Below are 23,232 nucleotides of genomic sequence, written 5' to 3'. Positions count from 1 at the left end.
CTGTTATTCTTATTTATGTTACATCGTTGAAAATATCTATTTTTTTTTCGTTTATTTTAAACCATACATGTTAAATATAGGTATCATATGATAACTTCGCTTGTACTTATATTTGTGTTTTCAAAATCTGTCAAAGTTTAAATTTATGATTCATCAGAAAAAATTGTGTGGTATTTATTAAATTTAGTATAGACGACGTATAGACAGATATTTATGAAACCTGCTGGAACTAAGAAGCGCTCTCTATGTCGATAGCGCTTTCATGGTATAAATATGTAAATACAATATGGCCGATAGAAGCGGAACTTTGCGAGTTTTTCCGAGTGGCATTTTGCCAATGGATTAAGAAGCTGTGAAATTTGTAAATTCATTCGAATTTTCTACGTGCACAAATCTTTAAATGACACGGATTAAACGATACTGTATAAATCGTTCAAGTTTCCTTGATTATATCGAAATGTCAGTAAGGCGCTACTACTAAAGAATGTTTATTTCTCTCCAATCAGAGTAATCGCTTTTTTTAATTTTTTCCTACAATATGAAATAAAACGTGAAAAATCCGCTTTTGGTCGAACACAGTGTTATTGTGAGTTCATGTTCGATTAGCCGGCATTTCAATCAACGATGTTCACAGTATAGGTACTGTCATGGACACAGATGTAGAACTTGCCAAAGGTGAAGGGTGTGAAACTAGTCCAGGTTGCTCTGGCTATTCTAGCATGGTGCACAGTAAAAAAGTTATTAAACATGCACTACGTCAGCAGGCTAAGAGGCGTAGAAAAAATACTACAATTGCAGCTGGCAATTCTCGTACTCTTCCAAGGATTGTCGTTAAACCACTACCTCCACCTCCACCGAATGATCCTCCTTCTCCTGTTAATAATGTACAACATATTAATACTAGTAAGTCAGATATATTTATTAATTTATGTTTACATAAGCTTAAATAAATAAATAAATAAAATGATATAACATTTTAATAATTTCAATATACATTGATTTACTAGTTTATTGTTATATATGTTAGTATAACGTTATTCAAATATAGCAACTGAGGAGCCTGCTGCCACAATGAGAGAAGTCCTAGCAAGCTTGCCAGGATTTAGTTTAAAATCTGGACGTAGACGATCAACAAAACGATTATCAGCAACTGCACAACTAGAGGCTGGTCTTGTAGATCTTGAGTCTCCAGCAAGTATCTTAGCAAGTACGAGTTTACGTGCTCTTTTAAATAGGCATACCTTTCAAGGTTTACCACCTTTATATCAAAGGAAACTTGCACAACTTTTACCGGCTGTAGATAGACAGGTAATTTTAACAATGTGTTTATTAATAATGCTTAACTTATAATGCTTTATTATCTTACTTATTTATTTTTTTGAAATATTTAAAATTATGTCTGTTTTATAAAACTTTTTATTTTATCTGTTGTTACCAGGATGCTGCTACATCTGGATTAAATAATGAATTCTTTGCACGAGCTTGCTTAGAATGGCGTAAACGTTTGGCAGAAGGAGAGTTTACTCCAGAGAATCAACAAAGATTGAAGATGGAGGCAGAGAGAGATAAGAATAAATTGGATCCATGGAAAGTTAAACATTTTGAACCCATATGGGGTGAGAAACGTGAACCTAAACTTAGATCAGGTCTTCACTGTATTACTGAAACAAGATCTGGCGGAGCTGTAACGCGTTCAAGTTTAAGACTTCGTTTAGAATCTAATGTAGATACACCTGTATCAGATACTCCCTGTCCTATTATGTCTGAAGATAAAGTCGAAGAAGATAATTGTAAAGTTGAAACTAGTATAAATAATTCAGACGAATTGAACGAAACAACAGAAATACAAGAATTATTACCAGCAGAATATAACGAAACAACGCATACATTAATCGATGAAAAACATATAGAATCTGTAAACATAAATTCTGTAGAAACGATAGCTGATACTGAAATGCATCAGGATAAATTAGAGGAAGACGAGAAAATTATTGATCTTCCAGAAAAACAAGATATAATTGAAGAGAATGAAGTAGTAACTCAGGTTTGTCAAGAAAGTATTTCAAACACGACGAATTATGACGAAGAAATTCATTTACCTCAAGATGAAAAGAATCTTCAATCAATGGAGAACCACATCCTCGAAGTATCCGAGGAAAATAGAATACTCTTACCTGAAGAGAATACTTCACCAAGATCCAGTGAACAAACAGAACAAATCCCTCATACAACCAGGGAGACATCGTCCCAATTATCAACAGAATGTACGTCTCAAACTTCCATAGATCAAGTACCGCAAATTTCGAAACAGGAAATATCTCAAATGTCGGAAGAACAAATTTATCCAATGTCTGACTGTGAGACTACAACTATACTCGAGACTTCACCATCGCACGAGCAAGTTAGACCGACCGAAATCGTTATGGATGATTCTACGTTAATTAATAACAATCAAACTGAAGCAACACAGGTTTCTCATGAGAATCCAACGGACGGTGAATCGCAAATTCCTGAAGGAATGGAAATCGACAGTGAAACGTTGCAACGTATTCACGAATTGGAGGTGATAATTTATACTGTTTGTAAAGATTTACAACATAAAATTATCAAGTTCTGTTAAAAAACAAATATGATACACCTCTTTCAGGTAAGGGGAGAAATGCGCGAAGTGTACGAAGAGATTTCGGGATGTTCTGAAGAAATAATATACCCTATTCTTGATGGAATGGAAATGGGGTCGAATAATGCCGAAGAAACTGAAACGCAAGTGGTCTCGGGGCAGTCGGAAGTTACTAGAGAGCAGCAAGATGTAAATAGTGGAAACGAAGATGAAGCTCTTCGAGAAGCAAATAACTACGTTTGTTCTGAAATGTTAGAATGTAGTTGGTCGGTAGACCCCACAGTTAATAATATTAACAATAATAACAGGGTAAGTGTACTGATAAAAACTTCAAATAATTTCGTATCTCCTTTTTTTTTAATGTATAATCATCAACAATGTATCTTTATATTGAAAAAAGTTAATTTTATTTTATGAAGACTCAGGAAGAGCTTCAAGTTCCATGGCCACTAGTAGCTGCAGCTCTTGATGGATCTGTGGCCGCTAACATTACGGTAACCACTCAGGACGAATGCAACGAGACACCTACTTCGACTGATTCAGCTAACCCACCACAGCAATTTATTAATGCAGATTCTAATGTAGAATCAGTCAACTGTATTCAACTACCAGTTGTTCAGGGAACTCCGTTTCAGTCAGAAGGTCTCGCAATCGGTACACCAGGAACGAGTTGTATAATGAAGAATTTTCAGTCTCAAAGCCCACCTATTATTACCTTTCCACAACTGCAGTCCATCAGATTTGTACAAACAAATTTTTCTGACCAAAACACTACATCGACTTTGAATAGCACATCTCCAATTACTGCTCAAATTCAGAATCAACAGAATACAACCTCGCAAGTGAATATAATGAGAACGCAAGAAGAAGTCGTTCAATTAAATACTCAAAATAGCACCACACGGAATATTAGAAACACCGTAACTCAAAATCAAGTTCCGAATACCGTAACGGCCGCGATTGGTGTACAACCACAAAATCGTGCACAAAATACTATTGTTATTCAACATCAAGCGTCGGCTCCTACGCAACCACGACAAGTTGTAGCAACCATACAGCAACAACAATATCCTGGTACGGCGGTCGCTGTATCCTCAAGATCTTCGCGTTCTAATAATCAAGGTAGTCAAAGAGGTTCCAGGAATAGTAATAAAGAACAAGGAGGAGGTCGATCTCGCAGTACTACAAAAGAACCTCCTGGTGCAGTTAACTTAGAACGCAGCTATCAAATATGTCAAGCGGTAATTTTAACAAATTAACTTTTGTTAGAAGAGTTTGGAATTTAATTTTTGTTTTATGTGAAATAAGATGTATTTGTGCTATTGTAGGTCATACAAAGTTCACCAAATAGAGATCAATTGAAGGCTCATTTGAAACCTCCGCCTAGTTTACTTGCCAGAGGTGATGGAGCGTTTACGACGAATAAATCTGGTGGCCGTACAATTACGACTGTCAAAACTCAGAAACCATCACAGACGATACAAAATAAACAAGCTCAAAATAAAACGCAAGCAGTTATGTTAAGACACGTGTTTGCAACAGCACGCCAAGCTACTTCCACAGAGGTATGACATACCTCTTGTAGAAATTATATGATAGTAGCATGTTACATGTTACATTTTTTTCCTATTTTATTCTGAAAACAAGGGTGCATTGTTTGTCTAATTTAGTTTTATTTAGGTCCTAAGTATATTAAAAGGAAATACAAAATCTTATTTATAAATACAAATAAAATAGAACAGAAAAATATTAGGGGTATCATTATAATTTAAATGTTTCAAAAGTTTATTTAATCTTGCAATCTATGTTTGGAATATTCACACATAAAGTAGAAACTCAAGATTGCATCATATATTATTTCATATTTTTCTGTGTGTACAGTGCTAATCTTGCGGGTGGTTTGTGATGATCACTGTATCATACAGGTACCTAAATAAATAAATCTACTTACTAGTTTTGAGTTTCTAAAAGTAGTAGAAACAATATCGCGATATTTTTAAAATGAGCAACAACCAAAATGAAATATCAAAGTGATCTATTTTACAGAACGATTCTTGTTTGATAAAAGAAATTACATATATTAATAAAAATACTTGGGCGTCATATATTTTTACTCGTGACCAACCAATTGCAATTATACCTCCTATGAGAGAAGGATATAAATTTAAATTACTGCTTTAAAATAAAAAAAATTGTTAAAAAGTTTAATTGTTAAATAACATTTTAGGTTCCAGAAAGCAATACCGTAGCACAATTAGGATCCACTACAACAGGCGGATTAGGTCAATATATACTAGTACAGAGAACAGGAGTTGGAGACAGTGCACCAAGAGCATCTTCTGCACCACCTCTACCTCCTCAGATCGCGGGAATGGGAGTCGGGGTGCATCTAGTACGTGGTAGACCAGCCAGTGCAGGAGAAGGTTCGCATCAGGCCGTAACGTTGAAAGCAAGGGGCACCGATGGTAGAGGAGGCGGTGGCGCCGAACCCGGAGCACCTGGTATGATCATGGGTGGAGATCCACCACCTCCCTGCGAATGTAATATGCGAGGTGCTATGGTAATATGTCGACAGTGTGGCGCGTTTTGTCACGATGACTGCATCGGGCCTCAACGTATCTGTGCTACCTGTCTGATACGTTAATCATTGTTTAACAATTGTTTCTGTATAAATTAAAAAGAGGCCGTGCAGAGTGCTGAGTATCAAATTACGAATAAACATATTATTTTGGATGGAGTCTTTATCAAAAATGATATATTGCATGAATTTGAAAATAAAGCTGGAAGACCTCGTACGGGCAACCGAATTTGTTGTTCAGCACTTTAATGTAAGTGGTAATTCATGTAGCAGAGAGAATCAATGAATACAGTTGCAAACATTTCTGAATCTGTAATTTTGTATTCTCTGTGATTATTTTTTCAGTATTAATTTGCGGTTGCTTGTGCGTAAAATCTTCTCTTTATGTTGCCCTGTATTTTAATATATTTTATTTTGTTTCATGACAATGAATGGTTTTTGCCAAAATTTTAATAAAATAATTTTTTGTAAAATAATTTGATTGGTTTTTATGTCTTTAATTGGTGATTGTATATAATGTGTAATTGATGATTTGAATGATTGAAATATTACAACTGTATTCTTGTAATTCTCATCAAAGAGAGTGAAAAAAAATAAATCTCTTATAGTCAGACTCTAATACCGTCTTCCAGTAAGCATCACATTTTTCAACATACGTCTGTACTATTTATTTATTAGTAGAACTTTGAGTTTATTCTTATTACCTAGAAGATATTCCTGTACATGCTGATCTCAACTTTTATTAAAGAAAGTCAGAAACTTATTCTTATATGCTCTCTCGTACTCATTTCTGTTAACATAGTTTTTTAAGTGCAAGGACAAAGTTTTCATTCATCATGGGACACTTACTATAATGGAACATCTTGTACAGGAATGTTGTTTAAGGATAACTATTGATGATTAATATTATTAATCTATTGCAGTGATGAAATCTAATTAGATAAATGGTAGAATTTACATATTTTAGCTTTATCTCTTACTTCGTTGTAAACGATTTTCTAGAATAAATATCGGATATGTTATTTGCTTCACGTTAACATGAAATTAAATATCATGAAACGAAGTATGGAACAAGAAAACGCATAAAAGTAAAAACCATAGTTCCACAACCAACATTTTACATTGTGTACATAATTCGCATTTTACAGATGTCCAAGTTTTTATATATGTTTTTGAATCTTTACGAAGAATATGATTCTTATTTTACCACGAAATAGATTTTCGAAAAATTAAGAGCTACTATCATATTATTTTCTTATGCAATTGTAGCCAAATATTTTACGATCGTTGCGTCTGTGTATAAGTACAATAACATGATTCATGTTTCGCTAAAAAAAGTATGTGTCATCGACTTTGATCGAACATACAAATTGTGTTTATCATATAGGTATATAAAGATAAATTTTCGTACTGATATGTTTCTTTGAAATCATAGATAAGAGTATGTAGTATTATTGCGATTCGATAGAACAACCATTGTGTATTTGTCGCTCAAATGTAAATAAAATCATATTCGTTTAATATGCGCAGTGTACGTGATGACTAAAGTGCGGATTTGGCGATCGTGAGCGTTGTGGGAAAACAACACCTAAGCGGTATGATGGAGCAGAGCAATTTTAAGTTTCTGATGCGGTTACGAGACCCAGAACCATCTTCAAATACCTGCAAAGTATACTTCGTCACAATGCAACGTACGCTGAATTCGTACTTTATACGATAACGCATTACCTGTCGGAAACAGCAATAGCTACTTAACATGTATGTACAAAGGTATTCTATATTTAAGAATGCTGAAATTAAAAAAGTAGTATTAAGTCAGATAAAAGAGTATTTCTTTCAAACCATGAGATTATTTTTATCTTTTCTTTTTAAGTTCATCACGGAAGTTACAACATAATACTGAAGATAAAGGATTCTGTTATTTCTAAGATATAAGTTTTGGCATTCAAATTTGGCACGGATACTAAAAAATTTGTATTATCTTTTAACACATTATTATCGTGCATGGAATATCTTATTCATATATATTTGAATCATTTTAATGTTTTAAACAAATGTTTTGATATTTTATAATTGCACGATTTTACATTTCTAGCAATTAATAGAATCAACGGCTGTGATGATATTTTTCCTTGGAATTTTCGCCATATTGTATTTCATTTTTTAACGCGAATTTCATTTTTTTAAATAAATTCATTGTAAACTTTGTAATTGATCAGTATTACTCGTATGTATATATTACCTTATTTCTGTATCATATGTACAAGCATAAACATATATTGCATCAATTAATATGTAAATAGATGTCTTAAGATAACATAAAAGATTTGGTAAATTTTATTGTAAAGATAGTAAAAACCGTTTACGTTTAGATCTCTTTTGTCTATATTTTAGATTTTCTTCATTAATATTTTTGGTTCATTTATTTACGTTTCAACTTTTGTTTATTTCCAAACGAAAATTTTTGTGTGAAAAATTCTAAATAATTAATTCAAATATTTAGGGACCTTAATCATTTGAGGAATTAATGCCAAAATATTAATATTATTATACGAATTAGCATCTATACAATAATTTCCGTTATATTTTTTAAATATCACTTTAACTAAAAAATTTTACATTTTAGTATTAATTAATATATAATACGAATAAAAAATATTTAAAAGAAATTATATTTTTTACAAGGTGTGTCGTTATATATGAAAAATATTTCAGTAATATATAATTTATGTAAATAAAAATTTCTTATTGTTGGTATAAAAGTAGAAAATAAGAGAAATGCTTTTGTTCAGAAAGATAACGGTTTAAGTAATGAATCGGAATAGAATGTATTTTGGTCGCTTTCATCATAAAAACAAGATTTCTAATTATTTATAGGTATACATATACATCGTACATAAAAAACAATAAATTAATATAATAAACGATCTTTTTCAATTGCCATCACGTAAGTCGTTTATGTCTTATAATGTCATACCATTGTGACTCTGTTATTTAGCAGTTTTTCTCAGCTTAGTTTTATTGTAATAATTTTCTACAAATAGAATTTTATGTTCGTATTGTTCATAAAGTGTCGTGGTGTTTTTTTACATGGTTTTCGAAAAAATCTGTTTATTGTACATTGCTTTTCTTGAAGTACTATACGAACTATATTTATTTTGATTTTTGCTTGGAAATTATTGGGAAATCTAAGTACTTGTGTGATTAAAAAAATAAATAAACTTCATCCTCAATCAAACTAATTCACCCGTTTGTAAAATCCACCAATGCACTTTACACGTATGAATAAATTTATAACCACGCTGTTTTTATGTATATAACCCGGTGCCAGACGTTGTACCAGCATTTTAATCGTCATAGTGCAATTCGCATTCTTTGTTTGTACTCTGAACCATCATAGGTTTACATTTGTACATTTCCTCGTTAATAGCACACCTTTAACCAGTGCAAGCGAACAGCCACTTAATTGTACTAATTTTCTATAAACGTGGCCGTAACAAGAGCCACTATTTTCTTCTTTTATTTTTTAAATTCATTTTCTCTTCTCCGCTTATTAACTTGTGTCGCAATATAATTAATTTACGTGAGATTAAAACGCAAACGAAAATGTAAACTTCATAGTTTTGATACCAATAATAATATAAATATAAATAATATAAATAAAAAAATATTTCAACGAATAATAATATGCAACAAAATATGAAAATTGCACAGCATGTTCATATGAAATATATAACATATAGGTGTATAATTATATATACAATTATAAAGGAACACAGCTATTAATTAATTCGCAGAATTAAATAAATATAATAAATAGTAGACATAGAAAGCAATAAATTAATATCACAAACATCATACAAAAGAATTTAAATTAATGAATTCCATTAAAACGGATTTATAGTACAATTGTGCTCCGACTTTGACTCACTCTACGAATTAAATATATTCTCTTAAAATAAACTAATGTCACGCGGACGCAAAAAAATAACATTCTTTTCCTTCGGGGTTGTCAGAGTATTTGATTCTCTCGCTAGTTTATAATATGTGTGTGCTTATGTATGCGTACCTCTCGCCTTAATTAGATTATTAACAAAAATTACTGACAAAAGTAAAGACACTTGGAATTTCAAACACAATCATCATCAATATATGAAATATAAAATCTATAATCGCGCAAGAACTATGTGTTACATGAATACATTAGCGAATCGAATAATGAAGAAAATTAGAATTTTTCAATGATTCGAATTAGTAGTCGCATAATCGAAACTATCGCACAGCTTGATAGATCAGAATTAATTATAATTCGATCACTATTGCGTGAAACAATGTTTCTGGCACATATACGTAGATTACATTTAATATCTCAACATTTTTACTTTTTCTTCGCTGATTTTCGCTTATGATAATTTTCTTTCTCTCAACTAAATTTTACGGTAAATGTGATATTATTTTTAGATTTAGTGTTCACAACAATGTGGGAGCAAAAGGAACATATATGTACACATTCTCAAAATCCCGAGATAACTGATCGGGTTAAACATGGATTCTCAGTTTTTATGAACTGAGAACGCACATAATGCGCAATGCAATCGCACAATAGCTTGTTATCTTTTTTTATTAATACAGTTATTATTATTAGTAATTATTGAAATGGGAAGCGAAAAATAGTTCACCGTTATTGAAAACCAAACGGAACCTTAGCCGTCGTAATTAAATACTTGACTCTAATCATATCATTTTCAAATTTGCATGCATTAACGATCTACTTAGATGTAAGCCTGAATGTAGGTACGTAGACTATATTAAATGCCACTCTGTGCCGATTTCGTACTAGACTCATCCTTTAAATTCCACCATTCATGCTCAAATATATCATAGATTTAATTTCCTTTGTATACTTTAATTAAAAAAATCGTACTTTGTAGACTCTAAACAAAATTTTTAATCAGTTTGTATAAATAATCACTTACTTTGTTTAATATGTTCCTACATAAAAAAATGAACAAACTTATTTAGAAAGAACTTCATTTCTCGAAACAAAGTTACATGACAATAATAGAATAATTCCATCACTATCAAATGATAAATTTTAGAACCAATACAGTACTGAGTACTCAATCTCGTGTAATGCAATCACAATATGTAGCATCTGATGGGCTCGCTTTTTTAGAGATATCCATGACTATTCATAGGAGATTAATGGCATAAGGAGCACAAGAAGACACCGGTACAAGAAGAAGAAATCTAATCTACGTGCCTCACTTATTGGCATAAATAGCATGTTACGCATTAGTTAAATAGAAAATGAGATGCGCCATTGTATCCAACAGAAATCTCGTGCATGGAACTTCGTTTTTTCAGAGAAAATTCAAACATAGGCTGGCGAAAGGTTCAAAGTAAGTCGCGAAATGACATTGTTACGTATCGTAGCTCGTGTTGTTCTTGAACTCTTAATTATCTGTATCACCATAATGCGGCAGTCATGACAGACTACCATAGAGACGCCTCTCAATCTTTCCGCGGCCAATCGTTGTTCCGAGCTTTGACTAGTGAAACTGGAGAATGCCTTCAGTGATGGCACATTGGCTGGACTGCCAGTGCTTTTATAACTCCTGTATGATCAAATTTTGTTATGGAAAATAGCAAATTATAAAAAAATAGGTATCTCTAACGTTAACATAAAGAGCAAACATTTTTAAAGTAAAAACCGCAAGTAAAAAGTAAACCTTTTATCTTGATTCTCTGTTTCGCGACGAGCATGGGAAGGCGGTGTGGAAGTCGGTGTAAGTATCAAAACAGGTGTAGTAGTAGGCGTAGATGAAGGTGTCACACTTTTCAATGATGAATCCTTGCGTCTAGAAGCCGGTGATGCCGGTGCAGATCCAGCTGCGCCAGTGCCTCTTAGCCATGAACTTTTGCTAGTATCTGGCTCTGAAGATGATGGAGAAAGAAGAAGACCAGGGGATAATAAAACTACCGGAACGTGGGCGAAATGTTCTGTTGGAATTCGCATCTATAACAAGAGTAATATTTTAATCGAAATTTATTAATCAAGACTAAATTAACAAAAATCTCGGTAACTTACTTTGGAATAACATTTTACACATACTGTCCTCTCACATAAGCGACAACGTTGCCCCCATGGTCCTAACAGTCCGAACCTAGTTTTTAGGCAAAGGAAACAAACGCGTCTCTTTTCTACATCTTCCTTTACGCGACCTTCTACGGGCAGAGATTCCAGTTCTGCTTTAGTTAATACACTACGAATATGCACAATCTCTTCTAGGGTTAAAGAAAGTCTTTCATCCAGGAACATGTCACCCAATGTAGGCTTCTACAAAAAAAAAATGTATTTGTTATTAAACAATTTAAGTTCAGTAAAATTTCTAAAATGTATTTTATATAAACGACGGTTTCTCTATTCTTGAAATATATTGTTCCAATAGTAGACTGATTTCTGTAACATAATACCTGTCCTTTATCATCTTGCCAGTCTTCATTTTGATCTTCTCTATCCTTTGTACCTTCGACAATGGTTTGCGATCGTCGTGGTTGTCTTGCTCTCGGCTGAGGACTCAAACTCGGACTAGGGTTTACGCTGATATTGGGACTCGGACCTTGACTTAACGATGATTCTGTTGCACCTGTACATTGAGTACGACTCTGTGGCCTTGAGTGAGGAAGAGACGTGGTACCAGTTAACGCTGTAAGTGCTATACTACGTCTTGCTGCGTGTTTTCGAGCCGATGCTCTTCTAGATGGACACTGTGTTGCGAGATCATATGCTAAAAGTAATTATTTTTGGATATATATATTTTCCAATATCCGGTTTCATTCATTATGAATTAAAACGCATAATAATTACGATAATTACATTCAAGTTGCGCATCACAAAATCGATGATATTCATTCCTCGTCAAACGTAAACCACCAGTTTTTCGCCAAGGATTAGCAGAACTTGCTTCGTCGTCATCCCTTTGATCTTTATGCCTACTGCGAGCATTACCCCTATCTACAAATGTGTAATCTTCTTTTAGTTGCCAGTAATTTGATCCTTCATCCTCTTCTTCAAATCTTGTTACTGCCAATTCATCGTTGTAATCTTCGTCATCATCTTCGTCTTCTGCATCGAGCTATTTTCAAAATATATACTAACTTAAGTAAAAAGAATTCGAAACGAAGATACAAGAAATGAAGGATTATAATCTACCTTTAAATCAAAATCTACAGGTATTACTTTTCTTTTATTTGTCGTAGAATTCGTGTTGTCCAAATCCCTTCGAGGAGGTTTCGGTACTGTAGGTGATTCACTATCCTTGATATCAGCAGTACTTTGGATTTGATCTAAAAAACGTCATTCATAGAGATGGATCCCAAAATATACATCAATCATTGTTATCGGAAGAATAGTTGCGTGTATGTTGATGACTAATGAACATGACACGTGACCGTAAAATTGTACAAAAAAAATATGGTTAAATATTCACAAAGTTGTGGTACCTCAGTAAATCCTAAATACATACATAATTGCCTCCTGCGCGGACGCATAAGATTATAAATACACTCATTAAAATTACATAGAAATATTTATAAAAGAGAAAAATATCTTAGATCTTTCAGTATCAGAAATAACTAATGCTCCTATAATTCAATAAAACTCAGATCAATGTTCATAGTAAATTCTGATCGCTACATTTCAAGTATTATGATATTATGCAAGTTATTATGCAAAACGCAATCAGGCTAACAATCCGTGAAATTTGTTTTAAGTAGCTGTTGCATCAATTGAAATATAGCTAAAATGAATTCATCGTCTGCAGCCCAAAAACATTTCTATATATATTACCCGTTGTTATGTTACTGGCCGAAAAAAAGATGAATGGTATGATTACCTGCGACCGTAATGCGCCTTCTACGCGACTTACGATTCCTGTTTCCCGGAACCCTAATTTCTGGCTTGCCGATTCTCTGCCTCGGCTGCGGAACCGGTGGTACGTTCGTTCTGTTCCGACTCGCGGTAGTCGGTACGTTGGTCGTAACCGAGCCAACTGTAGTCGTGACCGCGGCATTCGTCTGATTCTCTGCCTGCAACCACTGTGCCGCCACATCCTGCGCGGGTTCCTGTTCCTGCTCCGGTTGCGACGGTGGAACTTCACCCAGGACTATCATGCGGGACTCACCGCCTACGATCGGTAATATTATTCCTCTTTTCTATATTTACTCTTTTCTTCTGCTAATATATACAGTATGTCCGGTTTAATCTTCCTCATTCTGGCCTGTCTCACGTATGGCAATCAGTGTTTTAATGTTTCAACATAAACAATGATCCAAACAATCCCACGTCAAACAAAGTATCATGATTTGAATTCTAGAATATTAGAGTGGAATACTACATTCCTCGATGTTTTCCTTCATTTTTGTCTACTATTTCTAACAGCTGATGCTTTCTTTTTATTTATACTTTCTGATAAGTCTTTTAATATAGAAAGGCCAAGATTATTTAGACGCAGGTTTAAATTTGTTTAAAGTGGAGATTATATCGTTAAAATTATACTTTTCTCTACCTTTACTTATTTTTCCCCAGTACAGGATTAAAAGGATTGCAGAATTAAACGAAGTATTCACTCCAGAAGAATTATTAACGATTTTAAACGTGTTTTGCATGTTAAACAGTTTAGTAACAAAATGGCTGTGCACATTTAAACCGAACATACTGCGTGTCAACATAATTCTTTACAATGGCTCTACTTGCGACGATCGCGACGTCCAACCGGAAGTTACTAGTTCTGTTGATTCTTCTACAATCTTTTGGCTCGACTTGACGATCTCACAGCCTGTGAATCAAGACGTTCATCAATTTGAAACGTTCCAGTTAAGATCTCATAAATCCATTGTTTCTCTTCGTTCGATAAACAATCAGAAATATTGGATTACCAGCGTCCAAGCTGTTCTCCTTGTTCATCTGTTCGTTTTATCCATCCTGTCAAATCCTTGGCCCACCGTGATGCTTGCAGATCCACTGGTAGGGACTGTACATCAAGCACACGTGCTCGTTAGTGTGCCTATCCTCCTTTGCACTTGACTTACTCGTACACGTTTAGACGCAACCCGATTGAATTTCACGCTCGAGCTGCACCTTTTACTTTTTCCCCGGAAACGCGCGAACGAGACAGAACGAGAAACAAGGAAATACGGTTGAAGCGAAGAAACGAATGAGCGAGGCCAACAGTACGAGCGAGCGACACGCGAGAAATCAAGCAAAGATTTAGCGGTCGCGTTGTACGATGACGTTTCGGGCGACGTCAGCTCTCGCCCTCTTGTGCGCTTTCGGTTATTGATCGCACAAACGGTCTGGGGCTTGCGATGCTTTAAGCCGGCCTACCGTCGCCAATCATGATTCATACAGATCGACCCTTCTTTATCGCGATAAAAAATATTCGTCACGATCCGTACCACCCCCAACGGACGATGACTAAACACGAAAATTATTATCTTCCTAATATTCTGTTGACCAAAATCATTACACTGGTCTCTTTATTGCAAAGTAGCCAATGTGTTTAATTTAGAGAATATTTAATAATACATATATCGAAATATCAAAGTATCGTTGGGATACGAGCATTAAATGATTATCATTATTGTTTGTATTATTATTATTATTGGAAAAATGTGAAGACACAGATACCACTGTACTGGTCGCACTGCGTTCGAGTTGTCAAATTCTACTCTCAAGAATTGGGATACGAACATTAAATGATTATCATTATTTTTGCTATTATTATGATTATTATTATTGGAAAAAAATGAAGACACAGATACCACTGCCCTGGCCGCACTGCGGTGCAATTGTCAAATCCTATCCCGCAAGAGTATGTTAAGGCTGAGAGATGTGCGACCCTGTATGGGCACTGCGCTCGCGCTCATCTCCTCGCGCATGTGTATTCTCGGTTGAATATATTTCTATAAAAATGCAATCGCACGTGTGCAACGCGTGGCTGTGTATGCACACCATGTTGGTCCATAAAATTCCAAGCATACGGATGCAACGGTATTGATGCATCTCGGTTAAAATGTTTCTGCTTATGATCGATATATAAGCATATATCTCTTCTCTTTATGCATGCTTCTACAGGAGTACGAAAGTTGTTTACTTCAAACACTACATACTATTATCTATTTTCTATACGAGGAATGAAGTTAAAAGTTTTGTTTAGAAATTGAAAGAAGACACAGAATAAAATATGGCTCACATATGTATTGTGGTTCTTAGTTTTAATCGTCATTCTAGGCAGAAGAAATATATCACTACACATTTTGAAATTTTCGCTCATTTTATAGTTCAGCGAAGATTTATTGAGGTACCACAAAAACCGATAACCAGTACGATTGATTGATATGTAATGTCGCAATTATTGGTGTACGAAATATGAACTGAATGCGTTGGTTTCATGAATTTATTATATAATTGTACACGAACAGAGGAAATATATCTTATAAAGCAGTATGACATGCACAAAGTTATCGTTGTGTATGTAAATATGAAATACAACTTACCACTCTGAAGAGATATTCTTTCGGTCTTAGGAACGTATCTATTGCGCGACGACCTTAAATTTGGCGGCTTCTTTATACTTTCCATAAGTAATTCCCGGAGAGTCCATTCCTTTTGCAAGGGTGGCAGCTGTCTTTCAGATGCCTGTATAAAATTATGTCTCTAAAATCTAGTAAAACTTTAAAAAACTGCAATTTTTACCATTCTTATATTGGAATCTCATTAATGAAGTCTGAATAGAGCATTGTTTTCAATAGCATGTTACCTTTTTTAAAGGCGGTCTACTCCGAATAAATTCAAGAATAACAGCATGCGCGTCTTTTCGCAAATGTGGCGTCGGGGATGGTGTCTTCCTCAAACGATACCTCCTTTTTCGTATGTCGTCCATCAAAATTTCATACGGAGTTAATTCAAACTCAGCTCCCTTTCCACGTCCACGTGTAGTATTCTTTGAACCCAAATTAGCTTCCACTTTTTTTAGCTTTACACCTTTCCTTAATTCCTGGATAACTTGCACCCAAAATCTTGCCTATTAAAATAGTTATTTTAATTCTTCCGATCTCGTAAGTGCAATTGAAGCTTTAAAAAGAGAACATACATATATATTAGATGAACATTTTTTCTAAATTTTACTAAGTACCTTTTTGTTGTTTTTACTTATAAATATATTATATGTTACCAATGCTACTTATATAACACAGAGTATTCAAAAAGCCATTAAATACTTGAATTTGTAAAATAGACTAGAAACATAAAAATTGACTAACTTTTGAAATATTTTGCATAGATAAATTTAAAATCAAATCAGCACATGCATTTAAAATATAATGACCGATAATATTGTTCTAACTATGTAGAAAACAATGCTTGATAATAGTGAGACTAATCATGCTACATGCTCAATAATTAAGTACATAACATATCGCTCTAACATATCGCTTTCACATGCGCAAGTATTATTAACAATCACGTACTTGTATAGCCCTCCAAATCCTAATGTCAGTCTATAACGATAGAGAGTCAAGTCAATAAATCGCAAATATCTTATCTCTGCAAAGTGACAAATAACTTTATGCGACACAGCAATGTCAACTGTTCTATTTTACGCGAGTTATAGCACGTATTTATGCGTGGTTTTATAACACAATTCAAATGCGACTATTTCATTATTTTATTATATTTTGAAATTTACTCATTCTTATTAAGAAAATATCAAGAAATATCGAACAAACTTGATATACGATATACATAGATATTATTAACAAGATGTTTCTGTATTACAGTACAACAAAAATATTTTTACAGACTACGTGAACACGTTTAATTCACGTGAAATTTTAACACGTAATATTCGTATCTCGAAACGCTCTATCTCAATTTCGTAAAACAAGAAACAATGCTACATTTGCATAAGCTCGCAACATGAATCATATAATATATTTTTCGTGGTTGATCCATTGTGAAATCTTACCCAATCAATAAAATCTAACGTATCAAGGTTTTGAACAGACATCGAGGTTTGCTTATTGACATCAGTAACAGATTCCCTTTGACTAGCATGTACTTTATCAGCCGCTACTGTATCCAAAAAGTGCGACAGTTCCAAAGCCTCTGCTACCAAAGCCCGTATTACAGCCTTATAATGAATTTCAGCAGATTCCATAGAAGTTTGCATATGCCTGGTACATAACTATATATACATTTGTTTATATATTCATAGAGTTTATTATACAAATTTCGAATTTTTGTTTATATTATCTTCATATCATATGTATTATTTGCATATGTGATAAAGTAAATAAAAAATATATTTGCTTATTTTACTTACTTGCATTACATTTTTTAATGAATACACCGATGATCTTTCCTCATACATATCGTTACTTTTTTGCGATGAAAATTCATCTACATCGGCATCACTGGAATCACGTTCAATACCCTCGTCGTCCGTTTCCTGCGGACGTTCTTCCGTTTCTCCTTCAATTTCTGTGCAACAAGAAAAATAATTAATTTTACATGACTCCTGTGTATGTTTTTACTGAATTTTATTTTTTATAAATTAATTGTACCTTGATCGGCGCTTGTCATTAATGTTATAAGGGCTTCTAAATCCGGTGATAAAGGCCTTTCTTCTTGTTCATCTAGGCCGAAATCAAGCGTTTTGAATATCATCATGCCTAGTGAGAACATTGCCTGCAAAAAATGAAAATATACTTTTATTTTATATATATTATATATATTTCATATTAACGAAATAATATAAAATATCATAGCTTTTTCATTAAAAAATAATATTTAAAATTGCTTACCTTTTTCTCGGATACGCGTGGTTTTTCCGATTCTGTAACAAACACATCAGGAAATAGATAAAAAAAAAAAAGTGGATTCTAAAATTATAAAATGCTTTGTACATGATCAGAAACGATGATTGATTATTTCCATACGAAGTTCAATAACTTTCGATCGTCTCTTTTTTGCGATCACGTATATTAATAGTCTTATCGAGAAAACTGCTCACAGACACAATTAATTAGTATTGCTAATCAGCCTACAAGCTTACGATACAAACACCCTGAGTCATTCGTAAATTTTGCACTTGATTTACAAACGAATGTTAGAAATTATGTAACATTTGAAATATTTTGAATTATAAGCGTTTGTAAACGTATACTGTATAATTTACTATACAATTACTTACCGTCTACTGGTATATTATAATATATACTAAAATATTATATTACATTAACATAACTAATATCTATAGATACATATTGTACTTAAATATATTACTATACACATAACTGTACAAAAGAATGCTATATGTATAACAGAAGATTATATACCACATACCATACTATATACATATATCATATTATAATTTATAGCACATGACTATATAATAATTGTATGATATTTATACTATAAATCGTAAAATATGCCAACTATACAATAATTATACATAGACATATAATGCGATGACTATATTGCAACTACATTCGGCAATACAGTGAACCTTGGTGCAACCCTTTCCTACTCAGTAGAAGCACAATTATTAGGCAATAATTATTATATTATAATTGACGCGTGTAATATATATATTATACAACTATATATTATATTATATATATATTAAACAACATATTGTACGGAGAATTACTATATAATGCATTCCATGTTTACTATCATTTTTATCGATTTGAATTAATTTACATATATATATGTATATGTACATATATATCGTATCATCATTCTATATCTGTTCTGTTACTGATTACAAAACAATACATCGATAAGATATTCCACGATAAAAGATAGTTGAGTGTTTCTTTGAAGAAACCAAATGATTATATCAGCTCACCGATTAGATCGCCAAGCCAAACATCGCCATCCTTGTGAAGGACGATCTGTGATAACTCCGAAAGTTCGTAGAAATTGTTTTCTGACAAACGTGACAAACTCTTGGCGGTTTGATAACACAAGGCCCATGCTTGCTCTTGGCTGATCGGTCCATTGAAAGACAGTAGAATATCTTTAAGGTTTAGTCGACCGTTCGCGTCGAGTTTGCACGTCGACCTTTTTATCGGTGTCTCCTCTTCTTTATTCTCGTTCGCTTTTTTCTCATTATCGGAGACATCGAGACCGTCCTCACACGACGTGGAAATCCCTTTGTGCGTCGTCATTTTTCTGTAATTTCACCAAAGAATCTGCCGTTAGATATGCTTATATAATTTTACAATTCAAAAAAAGGAGGAAAGCGATTCGGACACGCGATCAAAGTTCATCCACGAGTTTAAGATTTAAACCTAGATCCATTGCGTTAGTAGATAATCGTTTTATCAGTTGCGTTAATTTGATGTAAATACTCAGCTTCTCTTTATGATAATAATAAATACGAGCACCTGTTATTAATATAACAATCAGATGATAGCAGTATACACTATTGTTACACAGTGGACATTTGAATACCATGTACTCGAATACTACATTCACACGACTGTATGAGCGCTAAGTTCGAATTATCGTTGTTTTGCACGATATACATATTAATAATTTTGATAAGAACAGCGTAAAACAATGATGATAATCATAAAGTTACTTAAAGATTAAGGATATGTTCAAGGATAAAATCATCAAAAAAATTAATGAGAATCATAACATATATGTGTATGTAAGGATCAAATATAAATAAAAAATTTTAATTATATATAAAATATATATTATATATTAATTATTAAGTGTAATATTAAGTATAAATTAAAAAATATATATTTCATCTAAAATTGATATGTGTTAACATTAATAATTAAATAATGCGGCACTTACAACACAAAATTCAACTACAGAAGAATTGCGCATTGATATTTTATTACTATCTTTTCAGTCGAAATATACATAAAATTACTTTTGTTAGAATACTTTCTTCGTCTTTTTTAGTCAAATTAAATATGAATTGTTCATAAGTACATAGCTCCACAATTTTTCGAATCAATTAAAACTCACTTTAATCACAACCATGGACCCGACTCGAATACGTTCTTCAAATTATGTGAGAACAGAACTGACTAAATATCTTTCTGTTCTTAAGAGCTATATAGAAGCAGATAAACATTTACGACCAGTTGTCATCACGCATGCAGTGACGACATACTCGTGAAGCTATAATGTATTGTGAACACAGTGCAGTGCGACATCTTTGTAACACTACGATTTGCAAAGATTATATTTTTAATGATAGGAGCGTGCGATTTTACTATTAGATATATTGAATATTAGGTAATAAATATTAGAAAAATATTTATCAAATAATAGAACGTCCGTACAAATATTTCTCTTAATTTGATACTGAGAAGAATCAAAGAGAAACATGGAAAATTCGTTAAAAGAACAGATTAATATTTTTCACCGAGATAATATTGAATATATATATATCCAAAAAATGTTGAATCGTAGCTGAAATATTCATCTGTATTTGTTTTATTCGCCAAATATACATACATACATATGTAGTATAATCTTATTGTGTATTATTTTTAGTGATCTTTACAAAACTTATTCAAAAAATATCAATAAGCAAAATATTAAATACTCTAGAAGTTTGTAAAAGAAGTTTGTACTTGAAGAAATTGATTACCGAAAATATTCGTGATGTAATAGATGGTAAAAGGTATAATTGTAGTTAGATTTTTCTTAACATCCGCTACGAATTTTCTGAACAATATAAGACGTATGAAGATGCCTATATGATCACATATCGCAACATATCGCAACATATACGTCGTATTGTCCAAATTAATGAAATATTCTTATAAGTGTATTTCGACTTTCAGATGTTTCTTTCGTTAGAACTTAGAATGTCAGTTCGCGTAAATCGCCCATTGTAACTACAGGATAGCTTAATAATTCTCAATATGCAATATCGCAATATGCATCGCATACGCCCATTTTACTGATCAAAATCATTGCGCAACATTTCCGTAAAAAATTCATCCTTGACAAATTGAATTAAAAAATGACATTGACATGAATAATTCCAGATAATAGTTCGATCTAATCTTCTTTTTTCTTGACCTTATTTTTAAACTCTTCAATACATATGTATAAACTTGATATGTACTTAATTGCCAATTGATTTTCGTATCATTTAAGATTACATTACCGAACCGTTTCAATAAATTTTACACACAGATGTGTATATAGTACTTTCAAATTACTAGTTACAAATTACATGCGATCCACTCATGCATTACTATATATACAAGTTTAGAACTAAATGCATAAAAAAACTACATGTATACTTCTGCTTTTTCTTAGAATATGCCATTTTTATATCAAATAATTTCTTAAGAGACCGTAAAAATCTTTATCAATATATAAATTTCTGTGACAAACTAGGAATTGATAATTTTGACTACTCTAGTAGTCCTAGTATTAATCAATATTTTACATACAAATACGATCGATAAAATAAAAGTTCTGCGAAATAATTTAATTAGATGTACTATTTATATTTATGCTATATATGTTTAAGATATTATGTATACAAAATATCGCAAAAATTGTTTATGTATTTGACAAAATGATTTATATAGCTTTATTAATATTTCAAAGTATTAGTTTGATTCCTTAATTTTAAGTTGAGATATCACCACAAAAGATTTGTTTTATTTTAAAGACCAATAAAGTCAAACAATTAAACGTAATTAAATATTTTATTATTATTTAATATCAAACGAATGGTAGCTTCTCATTGAACGATAATATTAAAACAAGATTCACATGAAATGAAATTTCACCCATGATAGTATATATTAAGGATAAAAACAATTAACAAATAGAGCAATTATTGACTATTCTTAATGAAGTTACAGAAGGATATAAATAATGGAATTGAACACCTATCTATAGTATCCTTTGTCAGGGTTTTAAATCATCCCATAACTAATTTATATTCCTAATAAAATTCGCATTGCAGTATCACCTTGTAAATTGTAAATCAGGAGTATCATTCATCAATACCTACATATTTTGGAATGTATAAGTGACAGAATATATACAAATCCACAATATGTAAGATATATGTTATTACGTGAAATACGTATTATGAACAAATCGAATAATAATAAGGATCATTGAAAAATGTTAATAGTGAAATATAATACGTACTTTTGATTATTTAGGTGGTTGACATGCAAGTTATGACGCAAGACACGTTTCAAGATTTTTCACTACAGCTATCACTATTCTATTCATCACTGGCATGAGACTTTTTGCATCACTTTTTCGATTAGGTAAAAAGATTGTTTTACGCACAAACAACCTTTCACATTGAACTTTCTTCTTGTGACTTTTAACATCGGTCATATTAATTTTCCTGGAGTATATTGACAATCGAGACTCGACATGATATTTTGTTTATACAGGCATGATATTTCCTCGATTTATCGTTGCAACGAAACGTTTCCTTCAACATTGTGGGATTAAATGAAACATTCAATGTATATATATGCGTATCCTTTGTTCGATACTACTATAAGTTATAAGAATACCGGCAGTATGTAGGTTTTTATATGTTGCGGAATTTTCAGCTTGTCAGAGTCTCGACATATAGTACACTTTCAATGAATTTAATTACAATAAAAAAAAATTGACTTGAAACTCATTATAACATTTAAACTAGTGATCACTGGTGGTTAAATATTGCAATACAGGCTGAAACGTAACGCGACTGAAACTACTGAATCGCTACCATCCGATCCATAACCTGTACTTTTACTATATCTATACCTATGTGATTTATGTATATATACATGAGTTGCCAAGTGCAATGTTATAAAGTAAGTACAGAACACATAGATAAATCGAATGCATTCAAATAATATCACAAACTGTTATTTTATCTTTACTGAAAACTTCAATTATATTTCATCTGTTATCTACTTCTTTATCTACTTGGGCCCTGTAAAAAATGATATTAAA

General features: G+C 32.5%; 2 protein-coding genes across 7 annotated transcripts; one reads left to right on the top strand and one right to left on the bottom strand.

The window, feature by feature from the left end:
* Positions 1-266: 266 nt before the first annotated feature.
* Positions 267-7,213, top strand: Asx (transcriptional regulator additional sex combs). Of its 2 annotated transcripts, XR_013059438.1 has the most exons (9): positions 267-903; positions 1,049-1,308; positions 1,439-2,563; positions 2,648-2,929; positions 3,040-3,861; positions 3,949-4,185; positions 4,848-5,121; positions 6,729-6,956; positions 7,072-7,213. XR_013059438.1 is itself a non-coding variant. In XM_033336926.2 (7 exons), the coding sequence occupies exons 1-7, from the start codon at positions 648-650 to the stop codon at positions 5,262-5,264; spliced, it is 3,399 nt and encodes a 1,132-aa protein (XP_033192817.1). In that variant the 5' UTR covers positions 267-647; the 3' UTR covers positions 5,265-5,353. The 2 variants fall into 2 exon arrangements, 1 of the variants encoding a protein (XP_033192817.1); XM_033336926.2 differs by lacking the exons at positions 6,729-6,956; positions 7,072-7,213 and having other exon boundaries at positions 4,848-5,353.
* spir (spire type actin nucleation factor) lies at positions 7,029-23,086 on the bottom strand. Of its 5 annotated transcripts, none has more exons than XM_033336937.2 (15): positions 22,420-23,086; positions 19,115-19,440; positions 18,066-18,097; positions 17,826-17,949; positions 17,585-17,742; positions 17,228-17,446; positions 16,731-16,760; positions 16,022-16,285; positions 15,759-15,900; positions 12,415-12,548; positions 12,079-12,337; positions 11,676-11,989; positions 11,290-11,538; positions 10,931-11,217; positions 7,029-10,816 (listed from the first exon to the last, which is right to left on the bottom strand). In XM_033336937.2, exons 2-15 carry the CDS (start codon positions 19,434-19,436, stop codon positions 10,573-10,575), a joined length of 2,778 nt encoding a protein of 925 aa, XP_033192828.2. In that variant the 5' UTR covers positions 19,437-19,440; positions 22,420-23,086; the 3' UTR covers positions 7,029-10,572. The 5 variants fall into 5 exon arrangements, with proteins under 5 accessions (XP_033192828.2, XP_033192829.2, XP_033192830.2 ...); XM_033336938.2 differs by lacking the exon at positions 22,420-23,086 and adding an exon at positions 20,257-20,378; XM_033336939.2 differs by lacking the exon at positions 22,420-23,086 and adding an exon at positions 20,080-20,247.
* Positions 23,087-23,232: the final 146 nt, after the last annotated feature.

The sequence above is a fragment of the Bombus vancouverensis genome, chromosome 10 (assembly GCF_051014615.1).
Source record: "Bombus vancouverensis nearcticus chromosome 10, iyBomVanc1_principal, whole genome shotgun sequence".
Taxonomy (NCBI): Eukaryota; Metazoa; Arthropoda; class Insecta; order Hymenoptera; family Apidae; genus Bombus; species Bombus vancouverensis.
This window is presented reverse-complemented; position numbering and strand designations above follow the sequence as displayed.

Excerpts from the sequence above, each read along its gene's own strand:
- Asx (XM_033336926.2), top strand. The coding sequence starts at position 648 with ATGGACACAGATGTAGAACTTGCCAAAGGTGAAGGGTGTGAAACTAGT. Across the intron at positions 1,309-1,438 it reads TACCGGCTGTAGATAGACAG|GATGCTGCTACATCTGGATT; the intron begins GTAATTTTAACA and ends TGTTGTTACCAG. Across the intron at positions 2,930-3,039 it reads ATATTAACAATAATAACAGG|ACTCAGGAAGAGCTTCAAGT; the intron begins GTAAGTGTACTG and ends TATTTTATGAAG.
- spir (XM_033336937.2), bottom strand. The coding sequence starts at position 19,436 with ATGACGACGCACAAAGGGATTTCCACGTCGTGTGAGGACGGTCTCGAT. Across the intron at positions 16,286-16,730 it reads GGATTTGGAGGGCTATACAA|GCAAGATTTTGGGTGCAAGT; the intron begins GTACGTGATTGT and ends CTATTTTAATAG. Across the intron at positions 10,817-10,930 it reads ACAGAGAATCAAGATAAAAG|GAGTTATAAAAGCACTGGCA; the intron begins GTTTACTTTTTA and ends TTGATCATACAG.